General features: G+C 35.2%; 1 protein-coding gene across 2 annotated transcripts in view; it reads left to right on the top strand.

Annotated features, from left to right (window-relative positions):
- Positions 1–17,268, top strand: part of PDE3B (phosphodiesterase 3B) — a 60,869-nt gene that overhangs the window by 33,739 nt on the left and 9,862 nt on the right. For both annotated transcript variants that reach the window (XM_030450983.1, XM_030450982.1), the window contains exons 2-5: positions 10,431–10,481; positions 11,454–11,702; positions 13,729–13,871; positions 16,393–16,499. In XM_030450983.1, the coding sequence (XP_030306843.1) occupies positions 10,431–10,481; positions 11,454–11,702; positions 13,729–13,871; positions 16,393–16,499 (550 nt within the window). The remainder of the gene's footprint in view (positions 1–10,430; positions 10,482–11,453; positions 11,703–13,728; positions 13,872–16,392; positions 16,500–17,268) is intronic.

The following is a 17,268-nucleotide window of genomic DNA, read 5'->3' on the forward strand; positions in this document are numbered from 1 at the left end:
ATATTTGATTATTTATTTTGGCCAGTTTAGCTCCTAGTTTAATTTGTATGTGCTTTACAAGGGTTTTTTTTTTTAATATGCAGATTTTCAATATCATAAGTTATCTTATACATTTAAAATACACAAATAGAGAAAAAGTTCCAATTGCTACAGTTCCATGCAAAGACTGTAATTAAAAACCATCGAAGATATTGTTGTATGTATTAATTTTAGAATTAAATCTGTAGTTCCTATAATGGAGAAATTCTTTGGTTTAAAAGCATAAGGTGTATAACTTTCAGTCTAAAAAGCAGGAAAAGAATAACTATACAACTATTTGCCTTTTCATAAATATTATGAGGGTTTTTTTCCCAATGGAATAGCCAGTGGTCTGAGTTATTGTAAAAGCTTCTCTGCTTGCCTCATTGGGACACTGTTTTTCTAGTCAGATAAAGCTGGGGATCTTAGCATCCCATTGTTTTTTATGGTTAGAGTTAGTTTTAAATTCTAGGTATTATTTTCCCCTTTTCTGCTTAAAAAATTAATCAAAACATGGAAATTCTAGGAGATACTAGTCAAGGGTTGAATTTTTTTATAACATAGAAGTAGTCAAAGATAAATGTAGATTCCTTTTTTGTGTGTGTGTTAGTTTCATTTAATTAATGGTGATTTTGGAAATACAATCTGAAAGAGTCTTCATAGCAAACACACTCATGCTATTAGAAAAAAGCTGGAAAATTTAAAAAATAGTGATGCTCCCCAAGGAAAATTACTTTGCATGTATTTATGATATTTAGTGGATTTATCTGGCATGCTATGCTGTAATGTTATTGTAAATAAAACTTGTCCCAAATGGCAAATTACACTGGTACTGCCAATGTAGTACTCTGTGGGCATTTAGGTGATTCTCACTGTTGTGATGCTTTTGCTATAAATGTCCTGCAGTTTAAAAGAACTTCCCAATACTTTTCTTCTTGTGCAGAAAAGGCAGATGAGCTGTTCTTGTTATCTTACAGTCACTGGAAGGCACTTGATCAATCTGTACCTCCTTCTGTCCTATTAGTTTCTCTGAGTCATGCTACAAAAATGAAAGAAAAATAATAATTATGTTAAGTCTGGATGTTTTTAAGATCAGCTCAGCCTGATATATTGCAAGGTTTGATCTTTTTGAGGAAGGTATCAATTTCACTCATGAACATCATAGGGAAATACAATTTAAAACCAAAACTCAGTAGTTTACTTAGAAAAAGGAATAAGTAAATGGCCCTCTTTTTCACAGTACTGTTTTGTGATAGAATTTCATAAGAGTATTCAGAAATCTGTGCAATGAGAGTGTTGCACTTAACTGTAACTCTTACTCTATGAACAGGGTAGCAAAGTGGCTTACAGTCAAAACTGGAGTGGAAAGAAGCTTTTGGTTGCAATTTTCCATCACCTTGGTGTATAGCAGGTTGTACAGTTCTGTGTTCAAGTGAGGGAGAGTCCTGTGCTAATTTGAAAAGCAGAATTAAATCTAATACACAAAAAGGCTAATGAAGAGAATATCTTGGAGTTTTGGAGATGCTGATTGTAGGACAAAGATAATTTTGCTTCCCTGGAAGTGTAACTTAAGTTGCCATTTCAGCAGTGTGTGCAGTTCAGCTTCCACCTTCATGAAGTGAATCAGTTTCAGGAGGACATGCTGTAAAACCGTGTAAAAGCTACAACATTTCTCAGTGACTTCTGGAATTTTAGGATGCTTGGGATTTTTCCCCTCTTTTACCTGAAATCTGAGCTTGTTCATCCCTCAGTCTTCTAATAGAGAACTTCTCCACAAGAAGTCTAGTACCTGGTGTTATCTACAACCAGAAGTGTCTTACTGCACACTCTCTTCCTAGGTGGATGGATTTATCAGGAGCTGAGGTGGGTTCCCTGTTCTGCTACTGGTGATTCCTCTGTTCACTTTGCATAGGTGAGATAAAGACCTAAGGAGCGAGCTGTGCAAGACCAGGCATTAGAGAAATAAAGTGGATCTCCCTAAGTAGTTTTATTTAATCTAATAATAATCTCATATTAATGCAAATGGTTAGGCATCCTTGTTCTTTCGTTTTCATGTAGAGCAGCATCACAACATTACTACACAGAAAAAAAAAAATCTACTTTTTTTCAAATCTGCTGCCATTAAAGTTCTTTTTCAGATGCTTCTAAAGCTGCCAACTAAAGTACTATTTAACATGAATACATAAGAAAATAAAAGTAAATTGGCACTTTCTGCAGAATGCAGCAATTTGCCTTCTCTTGTTCTTTGACAGAAATCTGTATGATGTTCTTCAGAGTTTCAACATTTTCCCCAACGAGATCTCATCTTGTATTTGCTGGCACTTCAACCAGAAACTTGCCCATTAAGATAATTTTTTTAAATACTGTTCTAACTTGCACTAACACAATTACTTCTGTAATGAGATTCATAATTACACTTTCTCATCTCTTTTTAAGTTATTGCTTTTAATTCTTCAGCTTGAGCAACAGAGAATTTAGTTGGTTCAATCCCCATGTAAAACTTCTAACCACAACACTGCAGCAATATTTGCTTTCTTTATGACCTAATATCTGTTTTGGCTTCTAGACCATTTTCTTTCAGCTTATTTCCCTCAGTTCAGGTACTGTAATGTTTCTTTTTGGCTCATCATTTTCCTTGATTAGATAAGTTTTTGAAAGAAAACCATACTGATTTGTGTTAAGCAATTTTGTAAATAAAAGTCCTTAAGACAACAATTAATGCAACCAAATAAGCAAGTGGTGGTGTTTAGTGAATTAGAGGTTTTGTTACTCTGAAGGTGCTGTGTCTCTGAATGGAATAGCCTGGGAGATTTGAAAGTACAGCCTCATAGTCCAAGCTTTGCAAAAAGAAAATATTTGGTGGGTAGACTGCATGAAAGTGTTGCTGATTGTTTGCTTGCTCACTGTACAAATTCAGCATTGACAGATCCAGAATGAAAGGGAATTTTGTCTAATCTGTATTTAACTTTTGAAATGCCTTTGTGTATGAAGTGTCAGAAATTTAAGTGAATTCTGAAAAGAGGAATGCAAACGTGAAAAAAGGATTGGGCATTGTCATACACAGAGGTGGATGTTAGGCTCCTTGAGCTGTGTCTCTGGGGCTGGAAGTCTGCTCTGAGAATCAGCACTGCTTACTTGTGAGTATTCTTATCTTGAGTGCCTGCTTTTCTCAGTGGTAAAATACTGGACTGGATGATCATTTGGTTTGATTCAACTGATGTGAACCATTCACATTCCTGTCAATCCTTGGCTGAGACACTTCTTCAACTCGATTTTATGCTGGTTGTTTTAGAGCAGGACTTGGGGAGAGAGGAGAAGCTTAAATATTTTTATGAGATTTTAAGGAAGCTGTGATAAATAAATTTGTGAAAAAAACTCCACTTGTGATCATATGAAATAGCTTTGCTGAAAAGAAAAAGATCTGAGATTTATTCCTGCATCTCTAGTGTAATAGGTGGAAAAAGCCCCTTTGATTAAAAAATAAGTCAACAGAGGGGAAAATCATTTAATCTCTGGTGTTTTTAGTTATTCATTAAGAATATATTAGCATATAGTAAAATGCTTCAGCATAAGATTAGTGCACATCCTTCAATTGCATACAGATAAAATCTAAGGCTGCTCTTGCCATCTGTTCCAAATGATACATTAGCAGTGTGTTGACACAGCAGCAAAGGCTTTTACTCTGTATAATTGTAAAGTAATGCCAATAGGCAAATGTGAAAAGGATGTTTTAAGAGCAATTTCTAGATTTTGCTTTTTGTAAAGTAAAGGCAACTTTAAAAAAAATGGTTTTAGGTTTTGGATGGCAGTAAAAGAAGTACAGAGTGCCAGAACACTGAAGCAACTGTCCCAGATCAGGGCAGAAACCCACCTTGTACTATTTCTTTTCTTCGGTGATGATTAGAACCACATGCTATAAAGGAAAATTTGTATAATGGGCAATTAACATAACAGGCTTTTATCCTCTGCCCTCCCTCCCCCATTGGCCATAATTTTCTGGTTGGCCTTTACTCTGATGTGCAAGTCTGACAAAACCTAGAAGGAACAGGAAATGATGTAAGTGTGGTTTTGCCAGTTTTTTTCATTACCTACAGAAGTAGAGAAAAAACCCAACAACAACAACCACCCTACTTTTCCTTGATAGACAAAACACCTTTTAGAATTATTTTTTTTTTTAAACCTTAGAAGATCTTAAAAATTGTTTAGAAGAAAATAGGAGCAAACAGAAACTGAAAAGTTTCTATAGCAAAGTAGAAGCTGACCTGCTGCTACTCCTGGTTACAAAAGCAGAAGTAGCATGTGTTCTAAAAAAAAACAACTGAAACGAACACATGAAAAAGAAACAAAAACCTAACCAAGTATAAAAGATTTTTCCACTTGCATAAAGTAATATTAACAATAAGAATAAGCCTGGTGAAAACTGATTTGAAACTTCAGCAAAACTGGAGCATTTCTGCTCTGTTTTTATGTCTCTACTGGGAACAAAGTTACTGAAAACAGTAACTGAACACTTGAAGACCCTGAAGGGGCTTGTTAAAGTTAACTTAGGTGCAGCTCTTGTTGAAGATTTGCATTTGCTTGGAAGATAAAACTATGGTGGGCAGACACCTCTGTGTTCCAGTACAGTCCCGATGTGTCCAGCCAGATTTGTTGTGGGTACTATTTAATGTATAGAATAGTATTTGCTAGAGCAGTTAAGTAGAAGTAAATTTCTTTCCACTGAAGGAAGATTTTAGACTTGTTAAAGGTGAAGATAATGCCTTTCATGAAAGAGTTGAGTAAACTGCAGAGTCTAAGATGGGGAATGTGAGCGTTCCCTTCAGTGCGTGTGTCCAAACCTCAGAACCCAGAAAGTTCAGTACACTGAGTTTCTGTTCAAATCTTGTGGCTATCTGCACAACCTATTAGCTGTTCTACAACCTTGGATAAATAAATTGTGTAGAGTCAGGAAGTGATAAGTGTTAGGGTTCCAAAACTATCCCAATTTTTTCATGGAAAGGTTTAGTGGGTGGAGAGATAGCATCAGGACTTCAGATGCCTTAAGTATCACGTTGAATGCTTTTACAAGTGCTACGTTTTTTTCTTGATTGCAATAATCTACTCAAGTGGCTGTTGCTTTGGCCTGCAAAATCTCACACCAGAGAGCTGTTATCTGAATACAACTTAAGTTCTTATTGACTTATCTTATTGCTGTGTCTCAAAATCTACCTTTTCTACAGAGACAGAAAAATCCTAATAAATAAATAAAGCATGACTTCCATGTTGTGTACTTCTGTGTTTGGTTTTGTATGTGTTAAAAAAGTTAATTGATTATAAGCTGGTACAAAAGACTTATTTAGAAATAAAAGCAATGAATCTACCATCAGTCTTGTTTGAAAGGCAGTCATGAAAGGAAATGGACAATGTAACCTTTTTCATATTTTACAATAAATTAGTTTCACATCTAGTTGTAGAATTTTGGTTTTGAATGAGGTGATTTTTACAGAGTTGGTTTCTGAATCAAGTTGCTATGGTGTTGGTTTCATTGTTTAGTTAATTCTATGCTTGGTTGCTATGGAAATACTTATTTACGGAACTAATGCCTAATGGTGTCAAACAGATGCTACTAGAAACTAAGAATCTTTTATATTTGGTAAAAGACTTGGCCAGAAGTAAAACCTAATTTTTGTACTAATTTTTTGCCATTCAAATTTTGGAGCATGGAATGTGGATGGGTGGCATCAAACAAGAGACATTTTCCCTTCTTCACAAGCACTGAAATATGTGCTGAACTTCCAATAGTACTGCACTGAAACTAAAACTTCCCAATTACCTCCTTCAGGCAATCAAATAATTATAATGTTACAAATACTAAAATTGTGTCTGGCCTTAGATGGTGTGCACATTTCACCTTAGGGTATGAAATATGTGTTACTCATATTCCAGTTTTAAAAATTATTTTTAGATTTCTAAGTGCTGACACATTTTTTGTAGCCATGTATTTTACATCTCTGTGTAACCATGAGTATTGCCCTTAGTATAACTTTGCACAAACACAAGTAATTCTCAAGTAGTGAAAATATGATTTTGTGTTTTATAAATTATTTTGAAAACATCATTACAGTTTTCTAGCAAAATATAGTTTGAGCATTAAAGCATTGAAGTTTGGTGGGTTTTTTAAATTTTATTTATTGTTTAAAAATGTAAAGTGTTCTTTAACAGTCATGTTAGTGGTTTACAACTTGAGAAAAGTAAAGCCCATAGGCTTTTATTGCACTCACACCTTTAGACATTTAAAATACTCCTCACACATGACTGTAGCATCATTGAATGGAGCTGTGGCTCCAGTCCAAAGAACTCCACCTCCATGGCACCAACCACTACTGAAAGACTTATCTGCTACAGGCCCTGGAAACACTGCCTGCCCTCTGATAAGAAAGATAACTTTTTATAAAAAAAAAAAAAGCTAAACCCAAACCAGAAACCCTGGTTTCAGGACATTGCCTGTCTTCTCCCACTTCTCATCTTTTTCTAAGTTTATTCAGACTATAAGTGTCTCAGAGCTTTCCTTTTTCTTCATAAAAATTAATATTGCTTCTTCTGGTTTCTGTGTGCACTATCACCTATAGCAGACAAGGTCTTTGTTACTGCTTCCTTGTGTTCTTTTTTAACAAATGTTTCTGATGTTGCTAACATAATGTGCTTTGCAAAAGTGCTGATGGCTTTTTTTTTTTCTTTTTTTTTTTTTTTTTTCCCCCGCTTCGGAATAGTAACTCTGTGGTGAGGTTTTTGAGCTTTAGCAACTTTTTTAGCCTTTAATAAATGTAGTTTCAATGATGTCAATTCCCACTTTTGATACTCTTAGCCTGTTTTGAGTGATGTGTTTCAGTTTCACCTCTGGCTGATGGCAGCCAAATCAGAAAAGGTCACTTTTACTTTAAGGGTTTTTATGAGCTGGCTTGGCTGCTTCTAACTGATGAAATCTATTTTGTAGCCTTTAGAAACTCAGTTATGAGTTAAATGTAATACTTAAATGTAATGCAGTCCCTGACTGTTAAAGAACAAGACACAGTATTGTGTTATATGTGAGTTTTGCTTTTGGATTTTTTTGTTTGTTTGTTTGTTGGTTTTTGGTTTTGTGAACTGTTTATCAAATCCCTGATCATCTTAACAGGCAATTTCATAAAATCAGGAAACAGTGGTGATGGCACTGGCAAAAGATGCTCAAGAAGCTAAGTGTGTGAGTTGCTAAGCAGAGCTTTAAGTTGTATCTTGGAACTTTTGTGACTTAAGTTCCTTCTAGATCAGGTGTTTCTTGTTGGAGGTGAGGAAGAATCCTGTGTGCAATGGATTGCAAAATCGTGGGATTGCAGAATACAAATCTTTCTGCAATGAGTCTCAAGGTTGCAAAATCAAAAATTGCTGAGGCTCTCCCTAAGACCCATTTTGAAGTCTTTTGGTCTGTTCACATTAGGTCAAAATAAACAGCATCCTTTTCACTCCTCTTGAAAGTTTAGTGTAGCTCTGGGAATACTTTGTAACTTTTGTTGATGGCCCACACACATTAATTAATTAAAGCTTTGACTGCCAAACTGTAAACAAACGTAATGCCGAAATCCCTGCTTTTTTTTAGTATTCCAGGTTTCACTTGCAAGGCATGAAGTCAGGCTGGTTACACTGTGTCTGGTCTGGAGTGAGAAACAAAGAGGAGGTTCCTTTCATTCAGTTTCTGGATGGAATCGCAAGACGTAAAGTCTTTAAACATTGGATTTTTTGTAAAGAAGCAGAAGTTATCAGCTATTAACGTTTAAAAATGTCACCTCCCTTTTGTCCCTCAAACCATTTCGAGTCAGCAGAAGGTCTGCTGGGGAACGTGCTGCTGCTTTCTGTTTCTTTCTTCCAAAATTGTTTTTGTGGGGGAGGCTTTCTGGATTTGAGTGCCATCTTGTGGTATATTGTAAGCACCTAAGAGAAGGCAATACCAACCCCCACTCCCCTTGCCTTATCAGCCTGTAAAGTTCTGTTTGGCATAGAGATGGACCAAGTTCTGTTTACCATAGAAAAATACTTGTTATATAGTGATCTGCATTTTCCCCATTGTGCTTAGTAAAAGGGATTGCTACTTTGTGCCTAAAATTTTCATCAGCTCATTTTAATTACTTCAATGTGTGGCACATGGAATGAGACAGCTAATAAGACTGTGGTGCTCTGCTAGCTGAGAAGATGTAACTTCCAATTAATGGTGATGTATAGCAAATTAAAAAAAAAACAAAAAACCTTATCTGTTGGTAATATACAGAAATTTTGTGTCTTTCCACTATCAGTGAAGAAAACTTTAATCTTCTGGTATAAATGACAACAGAAAAATTTTCAATCATAAATCCAAGCTGTGAAATTTTTCATCTGTATAAAATAATGTCTAAAGCAACGTCCCACCATTTAAATTATCAAATCATTGTTTGCATTGGAAGTAGATTTTTCATGAGCTATGTGCAATATTTAGCTATGGATATACTGGGTATGGGACACAAAATACAGCATAACATTTTCCATTGATGAATTTGTGCCTCTGCAACTTTGACCCTTTTTCTTTACTATAGCAGAATTAAAGCCAAAGGAAGGTTTTGTGTGTAGGGACCTGGACACAAAAGGTCCCCGTGTCTTGAAGGATGACTAAAGGAGGCTGCATCAGTAAAAGTGGCTGCAGTTAAAGGTTTGGTGCAGAAATGTTCTGGAGTTAGCCAGAAGGTATTCTTATTAACACCTCATTTACAACAAACAGGCTTAGCTAACATACTGCATATTTAAATGAAAAAAATATATTAGAAGTGCTGGGTGAAAGGAAACTTCTTTTGTGTTCCCTAAAGGAGGTTGCAAGATTGCCAGCGTGCTGACGCAAGGTTGTGAACCATTGGGGTCAAAGGTTGTTAATAAACCAACAACAACTCCACTGGACATCTCATCTTTGTCTGGTTTAGTCAAAACTCAGTGAAACAGATTAACACAGTCTCTGTGTTGGACCTTATGAGGACAAAATGAAACCAAAATATTTACCTGTGCTTCATACAGTAAATAAAAAGAAAAACAAAAAAACTCAACCTGCCCAGAAGGACAACTCACTCTAGGTTGTTTATGAAAGAAAAACCCCTTCCTCTTTATGATGATCATCCTAAAACCAAATGCACCACTCGAAATGGATATAGCCAGATGCTGGTCATTATATTAATGCTAACAATAATCTCATATGCTTAGTTAAAAAAAAATAAAAAACGAATGAGATGGTAGCTAGAGCAATCATTTGAAAAATAAAAGCCCTCAAGTTCTTAAACTCCTAATTCTTGATTTAGATCTGCTTGCTTTACACAATATGGCTTCCTGATATAACTTCCAGTTTAGCACATACTTAGTGATAGATCTCTGAATTTTAATTGCAAGTGGATATCATAACTATTGACTTTATACACTGTATCTATGAAGATAACAGAAGAAAGTCTTTAGGTGCTGCCCTTGCCTGGGTGCTGCTGACATGTCAGCCTGTGGGGGTTTTTTTGTTGACACTTTCTGCATCTTCCCCTGAACAGTCTGGAACACTGAGTTGTCTCCATGAAAGAGCTGTAAGTCTTAGAGAAACAAAACTAAATAGAGTTCTCACCTGTGAAAATAAGCAGAAAACCTTATAGGACTACAGAGTATGAAGTACCAAATAAGATATTGCCACCTTCTTTGTGCTCTTTAGGCATGGAAAAAAGGAAACCAAAAAAGAGTTAGCTTTATATTGGTTTAATTTGTGAATGCATGCTGTGCATGGATTAATTTATCAGAGAATTAGAGCCTGTCAAGAAGTCACGAAGACTGAACACTGTTGAAGCACAACAGACATCTGAACATTGTTTTTGCATGTTGTTTTTATTTTTTATCAGTACAGAATAAAAATTAAGTGAGTGCTGCTGACGTACTTGAAACCGATAGTATCTTCAGATTGAGTTGCTGATGTTCTTTTGTGGGTTTGGTGGATTTTGTGAAGTTATTCAGAACATGTAGATTTGTAATCATCTTCAAGCAATGCCTAAAAAACCCTCCTGCAAGAAAATCCTTTTAAAATTATTTATTTGTAACCTGAAATTTACCTTTTTAAAAATTACGTTAATGTAGTGCTGTATGTTAATGTAGTCGAGTGATTTATAAACAACCCAGAAATATTGAAATAATTCCATAAAATTATTCTGTCATCAGATAGCTCTGTTACATACAATTTCTTCTAATTCTTTAGGACTTTCATTATGATAAGCCATTTTCTTTCTGCTGTGCTACTTCTGAAAGCATGAAGGTAGAAGCATGCTATATTATATCACATAACCATGGTTTATTCCATTGTTCTTTTTTTCAGCATTAGCATACCACCTATTATTATTTTTTATTTTTTGTCTTTACAGATGATACTTTGGGACTGGGATTTGAAGCAATGCTACAAGCCCTATTACCAGGTAAGTATATATATTATCAATTTAAATTTTGTCAGATGTGACTGAGTGCAGAGTTCACTGTTAACTGTCTGATTGCAAATTTTTATGTTTATATTTCACTTACCTGCATTGTCCTCGTACTTTCTAGCTCTTGGTAGCAGGGAGTTGATATTTAATAGTTAGATGAAGCTGACAGGGATTCACTTTCTGTGGTGCATATGAGAATAGTCTCAAATCTAAGATGGAAGTGTTGGGGAGGGTTTTTGGTTTGTTCTTTGTTTTTGTAGTTTTTGTTTGGTTGTTTGGGGTTTTTTTAGGTGTTTGGGGGTTTTTTATGTGTTTTGATTGGGTTTTTTTTTTGTTTGTTTGTTTAGCTGTTTTTTAAAATTTTCATTAGGATAAGATTAGAGAATGATTTCCCAGCAATGTCACCCAACTCAGGTCTGCCAGGTTCTTACCTTTTTTCCTGATTACCTCTTTCTTCTGTCCTGTCTTATATTAGTGGTGCCATCTAATTGGCTATTGCTGTTCCTTTTCAGAGAATTCAAATAAAACTGATTTCTTTTTTTTGACAGAATTGTTAGGATTTGTTTCAGTAGAATCAGGGTTAATAAAGGTAATCAGGAAATTACACTTCTATAAAGGGTCTTAACAGTTTTGCCATCAAAATTTCTGTTGATATTACTGGAGGACACAGAATACTATGACAAAATAATGAAAAATTGAGATTAAAAAATTGGCACCAGATCTTTATTTTTAATAGAGAAAAATAAACTGAAAGCTAATGCTAAATTCTGAAATATTTTTAGTGTGGGGGAAAAAAAACCAACACAAATGTGATGTCTGAATATGTCTGTATTTCCTTTGAAAGAAAAGTCTGTTGCATTACGTACCCATTTTTTAAAAAATTTGCATGGAGAAGATGCTTTTTTAGTACTTAGAATTTAGTGAAATATTTTGACATATTGTTTGCAACATTTCTGTCTCTTCCAGAATCCTGGCAGTGGAAATGGAGTTGATCTTTCAGTGCTAAATGAGGCTCGGGTCATGCTGACAGACCTCCTGACTGACTCTTCCCTGCCACCACAAGTGATTTCTTCTCTTCGAAGCATTAATAGTTTGCTTGGTGCCTTCCCAGGCACATGCAGGCCTAAGGCAAATCCATTCACACCATTTCCTGGTTTCTTCCCCTGTCCTGAAATAGAAGATCCTGCTGAAAAAGGAGATCGAAAGCTGCTCAAGGTCAAATTACTTTCTTTTTCATTCATGTGTGTATTGCAATTTAAAACCAAAAAATTATCATGGAAATTTCATTTGGAAAGAAGGCTTCGGTATAGATAAGAACTTCACTGAGTGCCTGTGAACTTCTTTTAATCTTGAAGGAGGGCAGCTGTGAAAACAGATGGAATGAAATGTAAATTGGTACCAAAATGCAAATTCAGGTGGTTGATGGATAGACATGTAAAAGCACTGCTCTGCACTCTGAATCCATGCTGCTTTGAAATAAACACAGGATTAGAAAAAGACTAAAGTATAAAATGAAGATGTTATGTTCTTATGATATGGCAAAACCAGAGTTGTTCTTGAATCTCCCATTTTCTTGATCTGTATACCCACTGTTCCCTTGTTCTTAAGAGTAGCCTGGAAGAAGTAAAAGTGCAGGTGCACTCAGTGCACTCAGTGTTGTGCTGGGGTGATTTGTCTGGGGGAATGGACATTTCTGCTCCAATGTTGGGGCTATGTTGTAGAGAGCACCCCGGTTAGATTGCTGTGATCCACTGACACAAAAGTCCATTCTAGCTTGAGAGCAGTGGTACTGTATGGCATAACACATGGAATATGCTTCTCTGGTTCTCTTTCTAGTAAGGCTGGTTAAGGACTACTGCATGTTTCTCTGGGTGCTATGGTGGGTCTTCTTCTCCCTGTATAATTCCATGTTTCTGGCTGTGACTGCAGTTTTGCAATAAAGCAAACAGCCAAGGTACATCACAAATCAAGGGCTCAAAGCAGTTTGATTTTTCAGTGTAAGAGACTGTACTTCTTTGTGTCAACAATGTTTAATTTATTTTTTTTTTTTTAATGAGTTGTAGCTTTGTGAGTTCAGTGTGATCTTTGACCAGCTGATGAAGCCTAAAATTGCCAAGTCATTAATTCTGCCAGACATTTGAAGTGGTAGTATCCAAGGGTCACCTGTCCTCACTCATGACCCTGCAGACCTTACTCAATTCTGTAAACATTGCTTTGGAATTTTTTTTAAAGGTTTTTTTCATGGCATCCTTTACTTTGCAAGGTCCAGTTACACACATCTGTATTTTTCAGAAGACACATCTGTATTTTCTACTCCACTCCCATCCACTGAATGGTGAAAACTAATGATGAATTAAGAAGTGGATTGTGGGCTGAACAGAGAGAGAGAGACAAATATTTTAAAATTCTGTTTAAAATACAATGTACAGGTTATTTGCACAATGGATGCAGATCTGCCAGAGCTGGCTTTGCAGTTTCAGTTCAATGACCCCATCCTTTCTATTAGTTGCTTTGTACTGTTTGCTATTTAAACATGGATATACTTTTCTGGGGCTATTTTAGAAAGGCAGAGTTAATGTCCTGAGTTATTTCCATACAGGATGGTTTGAGTGCTGTTACCCTGCTTTGCTGAGGGCATTGTTCAAACACCACAGCAATTCCTGCTGGTTGAGCTGCAGTGTGTCTGAAATAACCCAACTTCCAGCCTGGGAAGCTTCCTGGTGCTGTGGGGCTGCTATAGAAGCACAGAGAGCGCCTTGATGGAGCAGAACTGTCCCACTGTGTTGTGTATCACCCTTTCCACAAGTTCCACAATACTGATGCTGTCAATATTTGGCCTCTGAGTTATTGGAATCTCGGGCTGTCCTGGGAGCTGGAGAGCTAATTGTGTAGCTGTATGACTGGGATGTGTAGATAAGGAGCTGTCATACTACAGCAACTGTCCCTTGAAGAGCTCCATTTTTAAAATCTCTGTAGAGTAATTGTTGGACCACATAGATGCCAGAGTACAAGTATCTATACTTATTTTATTTGGAGCAAGAAAAAAAGAGATAAAAAAATTATAACTCCTTGTAAGTATAGTAATTTGATTGCATCTTTTTTTATTTTCTTGAACAAAGATACTGTACATGTTTGTTCATTACAAAAGATCAACAATGAATAGTCTTCACACACAGTAAATAGAAATTTAACCTCTGTTTTTAATTATATAGATTTTAACTATGGTTAAATCACTCAACAGGGATTAAATAGCAGGAACAGCCTGCCAACACCACAGCTGAGGAGAGCTTCAGGAGTTTCTGGCATTCCACCTATAGAATCAACATCATCGAGATGGGAGCGGAGTAACAGCAAAAGATCTCACCAGGAATATAACACAGCAAGGTAAGTGTTTAACCACATTTTCAGCACAGTATAAATGTACCCTCTCTAAAACGTGCATGTCTGTAATGTTGGAACTTGGCAGTGGAATTTAATGTATTTAATGTAAAATCCTGTGAATTAAATCTCAATTCTTCCAGCATAAACTGGAAAATATTTCAAGTTAATTATATACCATCCTTTAGTAACTCTGTTTGATCTCAACGAGGAATCAGGTCAATCTTAGGTTAATGGGAATGCTTTGTCAGTACCTGGCCTGCATCTCAGTTTAAGGAGGAAATGAAAAAAAGTGCAACATAGACAACTGCAAAACAAACTAGTTTAACATCTAAAGATTTACTGGCTTCCCCCTCCTTTTTACTTAAAATACTTATCATTTTCCAACTTCCACCAACCAAAATTTGTTCTGTAATTAAAATAATGATATAAATTTCTTGTGTCTCGTAGCCACTGTTGAGGGTATGGCAACAGTTGTTATTTCTATCAAGCAAGTAGTAACATGGATTAAGAAGGTTATCTCTTCTCTACTTGTTAGCCAATATGGTACAAATATAGCTTTTATTTCCAGAATTAAGATTGCATTTTGAATCAGGATTAAAAGAAATATCCTTTTCCTTCTTTTTATTTAATGCTCTATATGAGTGAAACTTCACATATTTAGTTTTAATGAGATGCATAAATGTGTATGGCTTTGCTTAATATCTTGTAAAAAAAAGTAAAACAGATGATTGAATTTGTTTTTTAGTTTGGACCTGTAAAAATGTGTAGGGTTTTTGTTTATTTTGTGGTTGTTTTGGTTTTTTTTTAATATACTTGATATCTCTTGAGACTTTTAATTGTTTTACATAGGTCATAAGTATTATATAATATATGGATTTTTAAAAGAAAATAATGAGTTATACTGATAACTGATAAATTATACAAGATATGTCCAAAAATTATTTTTTAAAAATTGTATTTAATTCTAAAGTGAACCACTTAAATAATTTGGCATTTGTGGGTAGATTTTTTTTCCCCTTGAATAAAATGTGCTCTTCAAATTTTTACGTAGTAAAACCTAATTGTGGCTTTTGTATATAATATAACAGAAGGTGTTATTGCTAGTAGTAATTTAAAGATTGTGGTTTTGTGCTGATTTGTTTAGCAATGTTTCAAAGACACATAACCACCTCAGACTCCTCCATGGGTGCTTCCCTTCCAGGGAGGGCTGGGTGAAACAGCTGAACTGATTTAGCTGTTCCTGCTGCCAGAAGGGGCAGTCCTGCACTCCTAAAGCTGTTGAGTCAGCCTCTTATATTGTAAGAAAAATACTAGCAATAAAAAGGCAAATTTTCCTGCCTTGGGGAGGTGATTCAGCCCAATGAAGGACCCAATGAGTGTGTTCTTGCTGAGCTGAGAAAGCTAAGATATTACATGGTCAATGAACGTTTCTGAAAAATGTGAATAATGTTCCAGATTTTTTATCTATCCATCGAGAATGTGTTAAAAAACAACTCTTGAGAGCTGCTGTTTAATTTGCATGCAATTTCTTAATTTGTTTTCTGATTCATCCTAGTTCAAGATGAACTGGCCTTGCTTGATACAGCCTGCCTACAGTAGATACTGATGCAGCATTTTTATGTGCTTTAAAAGAATACACATAAGCTATAACAACAGCAGTGTACAAATAATGAAAGTTTGATAGATCCCTCTTGTCAACCCCAACATTTTCGTAAATTTAATTAACCTTTCAACATCAGACTTCAGAAGAATAAATCTTCTTTTTTATTATTTATAATAATTATTTTTAACTCATCTTTTATAGTTAGATACTTAAAGAAATGATGGGAGATCAAGTAATATTTTTGTGTTTGACTTTTGATTGAAATCTGACTAAACAAGATTAAATATTTTTGGTAAATAATTTTTACACATACTGAAATGAAATAATGAGCTTTACATACACCTTTTACTTTGAAGTATTATATGGTTATTCTTAATGGCATATATCATTTCTGTTTATGAATGGAAATATGTGGGGTGCAATTTCATGCCTAGAACAGCAGGTGGCATAATTCAACAATTGAGTTCAAACGCAGATTTAATTCTAAGATAATAAGTAAAATTATTAATTAAATATACAAAATTGATTTTAAAAGCAAGGCTTGGCTTCACTTCCAAAGTAACCAGTCTTTTAAGTGTTCTCAGATCTGTCTGGAAACAACCTGCCTTGGTAAAACATTCAAGTAAAGTAAACACCATGTTAGAAAGTAAAACCTATGGCATGTAGTCTGAATACACTTATTGTGTCATTTTAGAATTGCATACAAATTTCTGGTACTTTTCACCCAGTGCCAAGTGGGTTTTATTCCATATATTTGACATACTTTGTCTACCTGATCTCAGTTTCTCATCCTTCCTATTACTCCCTTTTTCTTGAATAGCAGCTGTGTAGAAGAGCAGTCTGACCATTTTATAAGCTTTTTATTTATTAAAGTGGCAGAAAATTAAGCAAAGAAAAAAATTTTTACTGTTTTATTTTCAGCCAAGGATCTCATTCCAATGGGTCTTTTGGTGCAAACTTGCTGACAATACCAAAACAAAGATCATCTTCTATGACACTGACTCACCACATGGGGCCCAGAAGAGCAGGTAAGATGGTGCAATCTGTACAGCTTCCTGGCAGGATGGCCAGAGAGTAGTTAGTATATCATGTATTGCACTTGTGTTTTTTTCATATAAATGTACCACTCATATAACATCATCTTGCTGCATCTGAACAAGAATGGGGAACTTAATGGGCCCAAGGAAGCTGGAGTTGTTTGTTATTGTTTGTTTGCCTGTTGTTTTTCTAATTACCCATGAGCAAACTTCAGGTTTTGGTTTTTTTTTTCACTTGTGGCTTAATAAGCAAATTTGGATAGATCATCAAACAACAAAAAAGTACATGACTGTCAAGAAAGATCAATATCTGCCTATTTTCATCCCTTGCTTCAAAAAAAAAATTGATTAAAACTTTTTTTTTATTATTTTATTTTAAAACTTTCCCAAGCAACTTTTGTCTTTTCTTTATGGAAAACCAATGAGATTTAAGATTCTTCTCTAGATCAGTTATCAGTACTGAATTGCTTTTGATTATTTTTTTCTGGAAATTTAAAAGAGCAATCCTGAATCAGAAAGGAGTATGGGAAGTTTCAGCTGATTAATTTTGCCCAGACTTAAGATAAAACAAGACCCTTAAAAGCCAGATGTTACAGCATGTAACATAGTTTGCTCATTCAGATTTGTAGCCTAAACTATGCTCTACACAGTTGTAGATCTCAAAACTTGGAATAGATCTGGCTACTTTATATGTGTTTAACAGCATGAACTATACACCAGGTTTTGAAAACTTGCACATTCTCTACAATTTATAAAGGTT

Source organism: Calypte anna, chromosome 5, assembly GCF_003957555.1.
Source record: "Calypte anna isolate BGI_N300 chromosome 5, bCalAnn1_v1.p, whole genome shotgun sequence".
Lineage (NCBI taxonomy): Eukaryota > Metazoa > Chordata > Aves > Apodiformes > Trochilidae > Calypte > Calypte anna.